This window comes from Orcinus orca, chromosome 14 (genome assembly GCF_937001465.1).
Source record: "Orcinus orca chromosome 14, mOrcOrc1.1, whole genome shotgun sequence".
Taxonomy (NCBI): Eukaryota; Metazoa; Chordata; class Mammalia; order Artiodactyla; family Delphinidae; genus Orcinus; species Orcinus orca.
The window spans coordinates 12,171,163-12,186,765 of record NC_064572.1 but is presented as its reverse complement, the minus strand read 5'-3'; the positions used below and the strand labels follow the sequence as shown (position 1 = coordinate 12,186,765).

Genomic DNA, 15,603 nt, shown 5'->3' with positions numbered 1-15,603 from the left:
CAGTCCTAACTTTCTTAAGGTCCTACCAGACTGCTTGCATTTCCCTAATTGCCATGTCATCACTGTCTCGGGGTTGTCTTTATTATTTATTTATTTTTGCCTAGGATGCTCTTGAATGCCCTTCCCACCCTCTGGTCCCTTTTATTTCAATCCCACAGCCGCTCCGTGGGGTGGGTCAGATAACTCCTCATTTGTGCTGCCATCATTCTCTATGATTCCTTTCTCATAGCCCTTCCCACACTTAATTGCAATCAGAGTGACCAACCATCCTTGGTCTGCCTCTCCCGAATTCGACTTCTCTGTTAACTTGTTCACTCCACAGACTGTTTACATTGTCTCTGGGTTTTAAATTTTTTATTCTTTCCATTATACGGATTGTCTCTCTTACATCTTTACCCACTAAAGTTTTTCAGGTGGTAAGAGATAACAAGTAGGTGGAATGATGACTGCTGATCCTATCAACAGTTGATACAGGCAGCTCCTACTGTGGTGAGAGATGAAGATGCTAAAAAGGCCTGTCAGGTGCCAGTGAAGTTTCCTTCACAGGTTAAATCATCTTGGTAATTGGAAGGAACATTGTGATTAGTTAATATATTAGGATGTTTTTTTTTATTCCTCCCTTTAGTGCTCCTTGTAATTCTGAACAGTTGTTTAAATACTGCTATTTAATACTGTTACCTGCCCCATTTCAGTCCCACATTCCCAATTCCCGTACCCTGCTCTACTTTTCATATTTTCTGTAGCAATTACCATCTTCCGTGTGCCAGTAAAATGTATTTCTTTATTATATCTATAGTCTACAGTCTGCCCCTGCTGCCACCATCACAGAACAAGGACCTTTGTTTTGTTCATCAGTTTATCCCAAGCACCTACAAAAATGCCTGGCACGTAATAGGAGCTCCATAAGTATCTGATGAATTAATAGATCTGCCTAAATTGGGGATTATTCCTCTTTTGGGGTTAACTCGTTATAAACCTTTAATCACAAAATGAAAATTTTAGGATTTCAAGAGAGGCATTTTAATACTCTTCTTGAGGATAAAAAACAGGACACCCTTAGTGACAACCAATGATTACTTTCTTAACAATTTCTTTACTTGAAATGTAGAAAGCAGGTTAGCATAGTTTCTAAACAAAGAAGAACTTCTAACAGGGAATATGTAGACATTATGTATTCTCCTTCCTTACTGCAATATGTAAACATTCTGGGAAAAGGGTGCACGGATCTTGGGGACATTTGCTCAGGAGCCACAAAGATCACAGCCTACTAATTCCATGTTTCCCACAAGAAGGACAAATTGTTCTTTGTTGTCTTCAGGGTATTCAGGGGCCATGGAGAATACTAGGGGCCCTGAAGACTCCCAAAACTGTTTACAAACAGTATTGTTTCTCATATTTGTATAATATACTGCGACAGCCGCCAGCTGCCTATGAGATGACCCCCAATCACCCTTGCCTCCTGGTATTCACAACCTTCTGTGGTCCCTCCCACAGTGAATCAGGGCTAGTCTGTGTTGACTGCAGAAGTGACAGTGTGTGTCTTCCAAGCATTCATCATAAAAGGCATTGCGCCATCTCCACCAGTCTCTTGGGTCTCCAGCTCTTGGGGAAGCAAGTCGCCATGGTGTGGGGACTCTAAATCAGCTCATTGGAGGGACTTCCCTAGTGGTCCAGTGGGTAGGACTCTGAGCTCCCAATGCAGGGGGCCTGGGTTCGATCCCTGGTCGGGGAACTAGATCCTGCATGCATGCTGCATCTCAGAGTTCACATGCTGCAACTAAGAAGCCCGAATGCCACAACTAAAGATCCCACATGCTGCAACTAAGACCTGCATGCTGCAGCCAAAATAAATAAATAATATTTTTAAAAATAATAAAGCAGCTCACTGGAGAGAGCTACTTAGAGAGGAACTTAAAGAGGCGGAAAGGCAGCACCAACTTGCCGGCCATGGAAGTGAGCCACCTAGGAAGTGGATTCTCCAGCACCAGTCAAGACTTCAGATGACCACAGCCCCAGCTGACATCTGCCTGCAACTTTATGGGAGACCTGAACAAAAATTTAGCCCTCCAATTCCTGGCCCACTGAAATTGTGAGACATAATAAATGATTATTGTCGTTTTAAGAGTTTGGGAGTAATTTGTTAGGTAGCAATAGATAACCAATGAATATACAAATCCCTTTAAAGGGAAAAAATTACTTCTGACCCCATATTAATTAAATTATTTTTATTATTTTACTTGAACAGTACAAACATACAGTATAAACTCTTTAGGCTTATAGCTTTTATACAACTATTATAAGAAATTTTAAAATTAAATATAATACAGGCCATATTACAAAACAATCAGATAAAAAGTAATTTTAATTTTTGCTGAAATTAAATTGCCACTCAAGGAGACTATGGTACTGACAGTGCCTAAGACGTCTCCTCCTGGACTGTTCAGTGACTTTGAATCAATTACCCTTTTTTCCTTAAGCCTGTTCGAAGTGAATTTTCTGTGGCTTTCAACCAAGACTTTCCCCAACAATATAATTAACTTCTGTTTCCACAATTTGGGAAAACTTAAAAAACAAATAAACGGAACACCACAAGCCAGGCGCTCATTTTCCTCCTCTCCTCCGTCGTCTTAACATCGGTACCTTGACCGTCTCGCCCCTTCACCCACACGGCCTCAACCAGGGCACTCGTGCGTTTGGCCGCGGGCGGGTCCGAGGGGTCAAGTCCTCGGGCCAGTGGGCAGTACTTTATCCTTAAGGAGCGCTGCAGGGGTCCTGCCCACAGGTGCTTCGGAGCCCGCGTCCTCTCGGCCCTCCCGACTCACGTCCTGTAGCAGGTGTGTGTGCGCCTCGTTCTACTCGCAACTTTCCAGCGCTAGTTGGACACCCGGGCACGTGAAATTTTACCCTAGATTGGACCGTCGCTGTCGTACTCCACAGCTTGATCCCCTGGGCGCGGTCTTACTCATCCTGAGTTCCTAGAGGACAGGACCGGGCAAAGAGCCGGGTACATAACTGCACCAGAACTAATACTCGACGATTCACAGCTGAAGACAATTGGGCTGCTTCGCCCTGATCTCCGGCGTCCGCAAGATCCTATCTCCCACACAAGGCTAGCATTCGGCATAAGGAAGCTCCTGCGTGATTTTAAAAAGTCTTCCCTTAGATCTCCCTTTCAATCTTGGGCAATCAGCACATTCCACCTCAGCTGTGTTTCCCTCCCGGGTGGGGGCGGCCCCGAAGCGCGGGGTCGCCCGGCACTACCTCCCTTCGGCCGCCGGGGGGCGGTAGACGTCGAAAAGGGTTGCGCATGCTCCGTGTGGGGCCTCGCGCTCTGCCTCCGCAACCGCCGAGTGACGGAGGCGAGTGCGTGGGGTTATGGGAAGTGTGGTTTTCCAGTCACTGGATCACTGGGGCACTCCCGGCTTGATCCCAGAGCGGGACTTCAGCTCCCGGCTGGCCGACGAGAGCGGGAGGGGACGCGAGGGGAGGGGGCGGGGCGAGTGAGAGAAAAGGTGGGCGGGGCCAGGGGAGGCCAAGCGGAGGGGGCGGGGCTCCGCCCGGCTGAGCTGCTGCCGCTGGTGGTCTGAGGAAGCTGAGGCGCGGGGCCCGAAGCCGAGAGGAACCTGGACGGCGTCGGGCGCGAGGGCGGGCGTCCCCGGAGTCGTAGCACGGGAGTCGGCCGTCGGCACTCGGCCTCCCTACTTGCAGGTTCCCTCCCGGGACGCGGGAGAACCCGGAGCGCGGCGGGGGTGCGAGGTGGAGCAGGCGGGGGCGGCCAATGCGAAACTGGCTGGTGCTGCTGTGCCCGTGTGTGCTCGGGGCCGCGCTGCACCTCTGGCTGCGGCTGCGCTCCCCGCCGCCCGCCCGCGCCGCGGGGGCCGGCCGGGCAGGTGAGGTCCTGGGGCCAGGCGGGGCGGGCCGGGCCGGGCGGCCGCGAGCCGGGGGGAAGCCGGCTCCGAACCTCCCGACGGCTTCTTTCGCGGAGCTCCGCCGGGAGTCCCGGGCGGGGGGCGGCCCGACACAACGGTCCGCCAATGAAACAAACGGCCCTTTTCATCCTCGAGGCGTTAATATCGGGCAAACTTGAGGGCGCTTTTCTCGTTTCGCGTCTCGGCCGCTTCTCACCTCCTCGCGTTTCTTAATGGGCACAAAGCCGGTGCCCGCGACTGCAAGCCCTCCGGCTGTCCCCAGGCCTGGCCCGAGTCGCCCGGCGCCTGCCCGGGAGCAGAGCCCCGCGTGTCCTTCAGCCCTTCAGCGGCAGCTGCTCACGCCCGGGGTTGGGCTACCAGGTTGCTTTCTTCCTCCCCAGGTGTTGGTTATTCGGTCAAGAGTTTTGAGGTCTTCGGGCCGTGGATCACGTTTGTGCGTGTTTTAAAAGGTGGCTGTGTTTTGCTTTTAAGGAATAACTTTGCTTTGAGAGTATACTGTACTTTGTGAATCCTTTGAAAACTGCGATGTAAGTCGGTTGAGCAAATCGAGGCATGGCTGCGAGTGGAGTTGTTCCTGGGAACTTGGTTTGCAAAAGCCTGTGAATGAAATATACACGAAAATATCAGGTTCTTTAATGGTCTTCCCCATTTGCTCTAAAAGTTATTCTCTCGTGGGAAAGAAACCTTTGTTCATGTTCACAGCCTGAGAAATAGAATGCTGTGCCCACAGCCCAGGGGGTTTTCTGTTGTTAATGAATTCCACCGCTCTGAAAACGTCTTCAGGTTTCCCTTATTTTCTTGTTTTCTTTTTTAAGGGCTTGCCCTAGGACATGTAAAGAAGCCTAGAAGGCTGTTTTAAAGATGAGGTAGTAGTCCTTTTTGGTTTTTAACTACGTTGGGAGTTTTTTTCTTACCACTTCTCCCTAAAGACAGTTGTTTTCTTATGCAATATTTTAAAGAATAGTTGAATATTTGCAATTCTGAGATGGCTCTGTGCCTTAACTTAGAAGTAGAAAGTACAGAAACTAATTTGGCAGTCCTCAAAGCAATCTCACTGTTATAATTGGAGTTCTTTATTCTGGTAACTGTCTCTTAAAATCCTTTTCTATTAGAGAAGCCACAAGTTCTTTGAGAAGGCTGTTTGTGTGACCTGAATGCAATTAAGATACTATTTAAATGATTTAATGAGAGTGCAGTGTTACAGGGCATTTAACTTAACAGGTTAGGATTTTTTTTGTCTGTTTTGTTTTTTAGGGTTTTGTAAATGGAGCTGAGGAAAGAGTGCTGTAGATATATAGTGCTCTGTAACACCTGTTGGGTTTTGCATTTTACAAATTTCTTTTCTGTATGATGAGTGAGCTCTACTGGAATTTACTTGTAGAGCATACTTAGGATATTTATGACCTAAATATCTTCTAGGGTCCATAAACAAGCGAAAACCGTACGTTCAAGCTGAAAACTTAGTAGGCCTCCCTGACAATTTCTTACTTTTTCAAATTTATTTTTTATGTTTGAATACAATTTTAAAAGGTTACTTTCCATTTACAGTTATTACAAAATATTGGCTCTGTTCCCTGTGTTGTACAACACATCCTTGAGCCTATCTTACACCCAGTAGTTTGTCCCTCTCACTCCTCCACCCCTGTATTGCCCCTCCGCCCTCCACTGGTAACCACTAATTTGTTCTCCACATCTGTGAGCCTGCTGCTTTTTTGTTATGTTCACTTGTTTGTTATATCTTTTAGATTCCACGTGTAAGTGATACCTTGCAGGATTTGTCTTTCTCTGACTTATTTCACTTACCCTGATGCCCTCCAAATCCATCCGTGTTGCTGCAAATGGCAAAACTTCTTTCTTTTTTTAAGGCTGAGTAGTATTTCATCGTGTGTATATATATCACACCTTCTTTATCCATTCATCTGTTGATGGACACTTAGGTTGTTTCCGTATCTTGGTAATTGTAAATAATGCTGCTGTGAACATTAGGGTGCATGTATCTTTTTGAATTAGTGTTTTTGGGTTTTTTTCAGTTATATACCCAGGAGTGGAATTGCTGGGCCATATGGTAGTCTTTTGAGGCATCTCCATACTGTTTTCCACAGTGACTGCACCAGTTTACATTCTTATCAACAGCGTACAAGGGTTCCCTTTTCTGCACATCCTCCCCCAGTATTTGTGTTCTTTTTGATGATAGCCATTCTGACAGGTGTGAGGTGACGTCTCATTGTGATTTTGATTTGCATTTCACTGATGACTAGGGACATTGAGCATCTTTTCATGTGCCTGTTGGCCATCAGCATTTCCTCTTTGGAAAAGTTCATTTCTTCTGCCCATTTTTAAATTGGGTTGTTTGTTTTTCTGATGTTGAGTTGTATGAGCTGTTTATGTATGTTGGATGTTAATCACTGATCAGTCATATCATTTGCAAATATTATATCCCATTTGGCAGGTTGTCTTCCTGTTTATATCAATGGTTTCCTTTGCTGTGCAAAAGCTTTTAAGTTTAATTAGGTCCCATTTGTTTATTTCTGCTTTTATTTCCTTTATCTTAGGAGATGGATCCAAAAACGTATTGCTGCGATTTATGTCAAAGAGTGTTATGCCAATTTTTTCCTCAAGGAGTTTTATAGTATCCAGTCTTACATTTATATCTTTAATCCATTTTGAGTTTATTTTTGTATATGGTGTTAGAGAATGTTCTAATTTTATTCTTTTACGTGTAGCAGTGCAGTTTTCCCAGCAGCACTTATTGAAGAGACTGTCTTTTCCCCATTGTCTATTCTTGCTTCCTTTGTCATAGATTAATGGACCATAAGTGTGTGGGTTTATTCCTGGGCTCTCTGTTCTGTTCCATTGATGTATGTGTCTGTTTTTGTGCCAGTACCATACCATTTCGATTACTGTAGCTTTGTAGTATAGTCTAAAGTCAGGGGGCCTGATTGCTCCAGCTCTGTTCTTCTTTCTCAAGATTGTTTTGTCTATTTGGGGTCTTTTGTGTTTTCCATACACATTTTAAAATTTTTTGTTCTAGTTTTGGAAGCTTTGTGGCTTCATGTCCAACCCTTTTGCCCTTTGCCTGTGTGCCTGGAGCCAGTCCCACTGTGCTCACATTTTCTCCTGTAGTGATCACAGCTCCCAGCCCCAGTGACATTCCCTTTCCCTGTGTCTGCACTGGGTCTCTTCTGTGCTTCCTTCCCCTCAGGTAGCCAGTCTTCCCCTGGGCCACTCCTGGAGGTGAGAGGGTTACCTTTTCCCAGTGTTTTTTATTTCTGTGGGGCTCACCTAAAAGTAACTTTTTAAAAAAATGTTTTTTCTTTTTGAGATAAGTTTTTCCCCCTCCGTCAGTGTTTCAGTGATACCTTATCTGCTGTCCTGTGAGACCAGGCTAGATTAAGGAAACTAGGAAGTAGACCTTGGAAAGGGCAGGGCTATTGGTGAGGAGATCAGTACTAGTTGTGTAAATTAACTTTGACTTTAGATGGATATTGTGCATCTAGTCAAATAATAAATAGAGTATTCAATCTAAGTGAAACCTTGCAGAGTCCTAACTTTCGTTTTGCACTTTTGGTACTTTCAAAACTAAAAACAGTAGAAGCATCTTGATTGCTAAAATTTCATACAAATTCTTTTCTCTTTGTGTTGTCACCAGTTCAAACCAAAAAATTGGAGCATTTTTACATTTTAGTCCTTATCCCTTAAGCCTAGAGTGAGAGAGAAAACCCAAGACTTTGTTAAGTATTCTTCCCTTGAATTTACATTTTGAATTTTGTTTTTGTTCTCTTTTCTCTCCTGCCTCTTTGTCTGTCTTCAGTCTCATTAAGTCGTGGCAGGGAGATTTACCTCCCCTGAATGTTAAAAAAGGCCCTCTGACTTGCAGTTGATTCTACAAATATTTGAGCGCCTCCTCTGTGCCAACTCCTGTTGTAGGTGTGGGATTACAGCAGTAATCAAGATAAAGTCCCTGCCCTCATGCAGTTTACAGTTCACAAGGGAAAGCAGAATATAAGAAAATAATTATTAAATATCATAGGGGAGAGTGATGTGTGGTGACAAAAATAAAGCAGTGTAAGAGGATAGAGAATGACGTGCTGCTGCTGTTTTAAATAGAGAGGTCAGGGGCTTCCTTGGTGGCGCAGTGGTTAAGAATCCACCTGCCAGTCCAGGGGACACAGGTTTGAGCCCTGGTCCAGGAAGATCCCACGTGCTGCGGAGCAACTAAGCCCGTGCGCCACGACTGCTGAGCCTGCGGTCTAGAGTCCGCAAGCCACAGCTACTGAGCCCACACACCTAGAGCCCGAGCTCCGCAACAAGAGAAGCCACCGCAATGAGAAGCCTGTGCACCGCAATGAAAGAGTAGCCCCCTCGCTGCAGCAGGAGAAAGCCCGCGTGCAGCAACAAAGACCCAACGGAGCCAAAAATAAATAAATTTATAAATAAATCAATAGAGATGTCGGGGGGGCCGCTCTAAAGAGGTCACAGTTGGGCAGGAACCTGAATGCATGAATGAAGTGTGTCAGTCGTGTTAGTACGTGGTACTATTCTAATGTAGTAGCTCTCCTTGAACAGGTGAAGCCCAGTCAGGGAGAACAGCTGGTGAAGAGCCAGCAGATCTCCTGTTGTGAAATCCAGCACAACTAGGGGGTGAGGAGAGGAAAATGGAGGTGGAGACAGCCATTTGGGCTAGGGAATAAAGATATAGGATATCTTAATGATAACGTATTGGTTTGGGGTTATGCCTTAGCAGGAATTATTTAACAGTTAATTTAGAAAAATTATGTACCAAAAGAGGCTTCTCTTTCTAGGATATTTTGAAAGAAGGAAACTAAAGAGAAAGGAAAGAAACGGATCCATTCAACAAATGCTTAGAGCAGTAGGTATTTAGTCCCTGCTCTCAAGGTGCTCACAGTTTGTTAAATGGAAACCGACATGGGGCAAGCAGAAGGTCAAAGACAAATTGAGCTTGCTTTGCAGTTTCGCCTAGGGCTGCCTCGTCCAAAATGATTGCTATATGCTAATCTGGTCTCTGTGCTTCAGTTTCCTTATTTATAAAATGATGACCTCACAGGGTTATTGTGAAGATTCAGTTAATAAAACACCCAGAACAGTGCCTCATTCCTCGTGAGCACTCTGAATTTTAGAGAGGAATGGTAGTGTGGAGGTGGCTGATGTCCTTGCTAGTGAGGTGTTTGGGGAGGTATCTGAAATTGGTGAGAGCACGCTGGTAGTGTGTATAATGATTGTCCTTATCAGTAGATATGTGGTGAACTTGCATGTTTTCTTCATTTTTAAGATTCCTGCCTGTTTGTGGTTGGTGTCATGTGAGACATGCACATGAGAGTGGAAATTTTAGTCTAATTTTTAAGAATCTTTGGGCTTATTTTGAGCAGTCAGTTTTGGAGTCTTTAATAAACTTTTGGATGTCCACTTTCAGTGCGGAGTCTAGCAGGTTGCCAGACTCTCAGGATATACTACATATTAAAGAAGAGAAATGGTCATTGCCTTCAGGGAGCTTGTGTGGGGTTTTAATTATTCTTGACAGTATGAAGATTTGTTTATTGCTATATATTTGCCATCTAAAGCAGTGAACATAGGAGGTGCTCAGTTACTTGAAGGAATGAATCAAGAGGAGAAAACTGGGAAAGTATGAATGAGTTTGTCACCTATAGATCGTTCACATTCCATGATTTACATTTTTTCTTATAAAAGTAAAACAAATTTTACAAAGTAAAGTAAAAATTTACAAATTTTACTTTACAAAGAAAAATTTACAAATTTTACTTTACAAAGAAAAATTTTGAAATTATTTTTTAAAAAGGAAAGAAAGATGATCTATACTGGGCAATGTTTGAATGTATCAATACATATAAAACATGGTCGGGGGAACTATTTAGTATTAAAAATTTTTTTTTGATATATAATGTACATTCAGAAAAGTGCACGTAAATGTGAGCTTGATGTAGTTTCACAAACTGAATCACCCAGCTAATCAGCACCCAAATTAAAAACAGGAAAACTACCAACACCTTAGAAGCTTCCTTTATGCTCCCTTCTTATCACTGCCAGGAGTGGTACCCATGATTCTGATCTTCAGTGGCAGAGATTTGCCTGCTTTGTACTTTATATAAGTGGAACCAAATAGTATGTACATAGTTCTTATAGCCTGCTTATCTGACTTAATAAGATGTAGAACAGCATTTAATGAAATGCTTAAAACAATTTTAATGTCTGTATAGTATTCTAGCATATAGATACACCATAATTTATGTAACTGATGCCTTATTTGTGCGTTCATGTATTTTGCAGTTTTTCCCTATTAAGAAATGACACTGTGATGAATAGAGATCTTTTAGTGCATCACTGATTATTTCCTTAGCCTATATTCTTAGCCAAGGACAAAAGTTATACAATTCTGAGGTTTTTGATGTATATTGGCAAAATTTACTGCAGAATACTATACCAACTTACATTCCTATTAGCAACATAGGAGAGTAGCCATTTCCTTGAAAAAACTACCTCTCAAAACATCAGTCATTTGGGTATTATCATTTAAGAAGATATTGGTCAGTTTGAATGTAGGAGAAAACTGGTGTCTTATTATTGCTGTAATTCAAACTTGACTTCTAGTGAAGTTGAACCGTTTTTTACAGGTTCGTTGGCTATTTGCATTTCTTTTTCTGTGAATTATCTTTATTCTTTGTCTCATGTTCACTTCTTAGTTTTTTTTGTTTTTGTTTCCCGTTTTCAGACACCAGAATCAAACTAGGTACCCTGTACTTGCAACATTGAGCAGAGGATGATGAAAGTGTAGGGGGGGAACTGGAAAGCTGGGCAGCATTCTTACACAGCATCCACTTTGAGGAGTTTTTGCTTGTTTGTTGGTTGGTTGGTTGGTTTAATCTTGGCTGTGCCACGTGGTTGCGGGATCACGGTTCCCCAACCAGGGATCGGACCTGGACCACAGCAGTGAAAGCGGTGAATCCTAACCACTAGACCACCAGGGAACTCTCCACTTTGAGTTTTATACTGTGTGACACACTACTCACAGGTCTGTTGGACTGGTTTACATTGATGGTATGTGGCAGAAGAAACCAGTATTAAAAAAAATTGAGATATAATTGACAAATTACATTAGTTTCAGGTGTGCAGCATAATGATTTGATACATGTATATATTCTGTAATGATCCCCACAGTATGTATAGTTAACATCTGTCACCACACACAGTTACAAATTTTTTTTCCTGTGATGAGAACTTTTAAGACCCACTCTCTTTAGCAACATTTAAATACAGTACAGTTGTTGTTGTTGTTGTTGTTTTGGTGTGTGTGGGGGGTCATGCCATGCAGCTTGTGGGATCTCAGTTCCCCAAACAGGGATTGAACTCGGGCCACGGCAGGGAAAGCCCAGAATCCTAACCACTGGACCGCCAGAGAATTCCCTGCAATACCGTCTTGTTAACTATTGTCACCATGCTGTATGTTACATCCCCATGACTTATTTATTTTATAACTGGAAGTTTGTACCTTTTCACCACTTTTACCCATTATGCCTACCCTCTACACCCAGCCTCTGGCAAACACCACTCTGTTCTCTGTATTTATGAGTTTGGTGTTTTGTTTGTTTTAGATTCTACATATGAATGAGTTCATATGGTATCAGCGTGTCTTTGTCCAACTTATTTCGCTTGGCGTAATGCCCTCAGGGTCTGTCCACATGGTTGCAAATGGCAAGATTTCCTTCTTTTTTATGGCTGAATAATATTCCATTGTGTATAAAGAACACATTTTCTGTATTCATTCATCCATCAGTGGACACTTAGGTTACTGCCATGTCTTGGCTATTGTAAATAGTGCTGCAATGAACATCCCCATGTTCACTATCATGCATATCATCCCCATTCATATGTCTTTTCTAGTGAATGTTTTCATTTCCTTCAGGTAAATACCCAGAAGTGGTTTTGCTGGATCATATGGTAGTTCTATTTTTAATTTTTTGAGGAACCTCCATACTGTTTTTCATTTTTTAGTGGCTGCATCAATTTACTTTCACACCAGCAGTGCATGAGGGTTGCCTTTTCTCCACCTTCTCGCCAACACTTGTTATTTCTTATCTTTTTCATAATAGGCATTCTAAGAGGTGTGGTGATGTTTCATAGTGGTTTTGATTTGCATTTCCCTGATGATAAGTGATTTTGAGCACCTTTTCATGTACCTGATGGCAGTCTGCATGTCTTCTTTGGAAAAATGTCTATTCAGATCCTCTGCCGAATTTTAAATGGGATTCTTTGTTTTTTGGTATTGGGTTGTATGAGTTCTTTGTATATTTTGGATATTAATCAGATATATGATTTGTAAATATCTTCTCCTATTTGGTAGGTTGTCGTTTCATTTTGTTGATAGTTTTCTTTGCTGTGCAGAAGGTTTTTAGTTTGATGTAGTCTAACTTACTTATTTTTGCTATTGTTGCCTTTGCTTTCAGTGTCAAATCTAAAAAAATTATTGCCAAGACCAATGTCAAGGAACTTACTGCTTATGTTTTCTTATAGGAGTTTTATGGTGTCAGGTCTTACATTCAAGTTTTTAATCCATTTTCAGTTCATTTTTGTGTATGGCATAAGTTAGTTCAGTTTCATGCTTTTGCACGTGGCTGTCCAGTTTTCCCAACGTCATTTATCTAAGAGATTGTCCTTTCCCCACTGTATATTCTTGGTTCCTTTGTTGTAAATGGATTGACCATATACGCATGGGTTTACTTCTGGGCTGTCTATTCTGTTCTGTTGATCTATGTGTCTGTTTTAATGCCAGTACTGTAGCTTCATAATATGGTTTGAAACCAGGAAGCATGGTATTTCCAGCTTTGTTCTTCTTTCTCTAGATTGCTTTGGCTTTTCTAGGTCTTTGTGGTTCCATACAAATTTTAGGATTTTTTTTTCTATTTCTGAAAAATACCATTGGAATTTTGATAGAGGTTGCACTGTATCTGTAGATTGCTTTAGCTAGTATGGACATTTTAACAATATTATTATTATTAGCAAGCATGGAATATCTTTTGTTTCTGTATTCTTCAATTTATTTCATCAATGTCTTATACTTTTCAGTGTACAGGTCTTTTACCTCCTTGGTTAAATTTATTCCTAGGTATTTATTCTGTTTGATGTGATTGAAATTGGGAGTTTTCATAATTTCTCTTTCTGATAGTTTATTACTGTGTAGAAATACAGCTGATTTTTGTATATTGATTATGTATCCTGTAACTTTACTGAATTTGTTTATTAGTTCTAACAGTTTTTTGGTTGAGGCTTTAAAAACCTATTTTTCAGTATTTCTGGAAGTAGAAGTTCTCTAAAAGGCCAGAATCTGCCATGTACTTCTCTTCTGCAACAAAAAGAGAAGTGCATGTAAAAAGTAACACAGTTCAGTAGAGGCAGCTGAGATGTGGATGAGAAGCAGAGAGGATTGGCAGTGGCAGAGAGAGGTGGAATAAGATGAAAAAGTACTTTTCAGCGATAATCCGTGAGGCTTTCGCATACCACATGGTTATCTTTGTGTCTATTGATTTATTTATTTTTAGAAAAATCTCATGGAGAAGTCTGGGAGGAACTATTAGGATAGCCTTGTAGGTCCAGGTGAAAGGTAAGAATTTGAACTGAAGCTGCGACTAGAATTAATGATAAAGAGAGAAATTTGAGAAAAATTTTAAAAAGATTTTGTCATTAAGAAAAGGTTAAATGATGTTTCATGTAATCCATCTCTAAAAGATTTATTTTGATTACCCGTCAAAAATAAGGTAGTGATGTTTGGCATTTAAAGGGATGTTTCAGTTATTTTGAAATTTTACTTTTGTGCAGCAACCTTGTTTTCTCATGAAGTCAGATAAATGAGGCATTTGGGATGCATATAATTTTTGCTCTTCTAATCTTTTAAAGCTTTTTAATCTTTTGAGAAGACATTTTGAAACAGATGAACTAGAGTATCTAAAAGACTGTTTTTGGTATCAACTTTCTCTGATTAGGAAACTGAGGCACAAGGATTTAAGTAACTTCTTACTGATACTGTGCAGCATGTTGGCTGTAGAATCAATGTCAGATATGTCTGGTTACTGCATTTTCCTCACTCCTGTCTATAAAATGTGCTTACTGCTAATATTTCTCTGTGAAAAAGTCGGGGGAGGGACTAGGTTTTCATTGCCAATTTTACATAAGCATTTAAATTATTCTCCCTTGAAGAAATATCAACATGTCTTTGTTGTCTTTTGAATCCCTAGATTCTATGGCATATAAAAACATTTCATTTAATACAGTAAAGCTCTGTGGCCTGCAGTAATTTATTTTTGGAAACATTGTGGGATCAGTTTCCACTGCTGAAGAAAGAGATGAAATGGGATCCCTAATGAGAGCTATATATTAGCTTGTAGCTCTCAAGCTTTGAAACTGGTGATGAAAAACAGGGACAAAGTATCTTTCCCTCTATCTTTCTCTAAGGACAGTTTTTTGGGGTGGGGGTGGTGTGCATCTTGTGGGATCTCGGTTCCCTGACCAGGGATTGAACCGGGGCCACAGCAGTGAAAGCCTGGAATTCTAACCACTGGACCACCAGGGAACTCCCTCTAAGGACTGTCCATTAAATATGATAGTAAAAAATGACTTGTTCCTTGATTTTTTTTTTTTTTTAACTACAAACGTTTCCCCTCCTTCATCCTTTGCACTATTCAAGTGATAAATATTTGCTGGCTGTAGAATTTATTGGCATGAATAAGAGTTCTGATTCTTTCCAGCATGGTAGTCCTTCAACTTCATCTCCCAAACTTAATAACTAATATTCATGTAGGACTTCACCTTTGACAGCACATTTGTTGTTGTTGTTGTTAGTTGCCATTGAATGCCCACTCTTTGCCTGCTACCAAACCAGAACCTTTATACACATTATATCATTTAATTTTTATAACTCTATGAGAAGTATTATTACACCCATTTCTACTTAAGGAAACTGAGGCTCAAGGAGTTAAATAACTTTTATAGCTAAAATAAAAAGCCAGCATTTTATAATTGGCTCTTACTGCCTACTATTGTATGGTTTATGCCACATTGACCTTCCAAACTGATTCTTATCAGAAAAGTCTTACTTGTTTTGAAGAATTTACATATATACTTGGGTGAGCACGAATACATACATAGGTGTGGAAGCAAAAAGACTCTGCACCAAAATGTTAGTAGTGGTTATCTCTGGATGGTGAGTTTTATGAGTGCTTTAGGTTTTTTATTCTTTGTATTTATTTGTATTTTCTGCAAATATGAACATATATTTATATTACCTTGTAATAAACATTTTTATGTTACATATTGAACTTAACAGTAATTGAGAAATGACATTTCTGATTTACTATTGCTTATTTCTAGATCAGTTGGCCTTACTTCCCCAGTGGAAATCTAGGCATTATGATGTGGTAGTTGGTGTGCTGTCAGCCCGCAATAACCATGAACTTCGCAATGTGATAAGAAGCACCTGGCTGAAGCATTTAGTACAACACCCAGCATTAAGTCAACGGTACGTTTCTTCTTTTTTTTTTTTTTTGGCTGCATTGGGTCTTTGTTGCTTCACGTGGGCTTTCTCCAGTTGCGGCAAGCGGGGGCTACTCTTCATTGCAGTGCGCAGGCTTCTCATTGCAGTGGCTTCTCT

The 15,603-nt window shown here is 41.5% G+C and overlaps 1 protein-coding gene across 5 annotated transcripts in view; it reads left to right on the top strand.

Annotated features, from left to right (window-relative positions):
* Nucleotides 1-3,531: 3,531 nt before the first annotated feature.
* B3GALNT2 (beta-1,3-N-acetylgalactosaminyltransferase 2) overlaps nucleotides 3,532-15,603 on the top strand; it is a 57,933-nt gene continuing 45,861 nt past the window's right edge. For 2 of the 5 annotated variants that reach the window (XM_033431269.2, XM_033431270.2), the window contains exons 1-3: nucleotides 3,532-3,890; nucleotides 4,310-4,378; nucleotides 15,324-15,471. In XM_033431269.2, the coding sequence (XP_033287160.1) occupies nucleotides 3,779-3,890; nucleotides 4,310-4,378; nucleotides 15,324-15,471 (329 nt within the window). In that variant the 5' untranslated portion in view covers nucleotides 3,532-3,778. The remainder of the gene's footprint in view (nucleotides 3,891-4,309; nucleotides 4,379-15,323; nucleotides 15,472-15,603) is intronic. The other 3 variants (XM_049697342.1, XM_033431267.2, XM_033431268.2) reach the window with 2 other exon arrangements.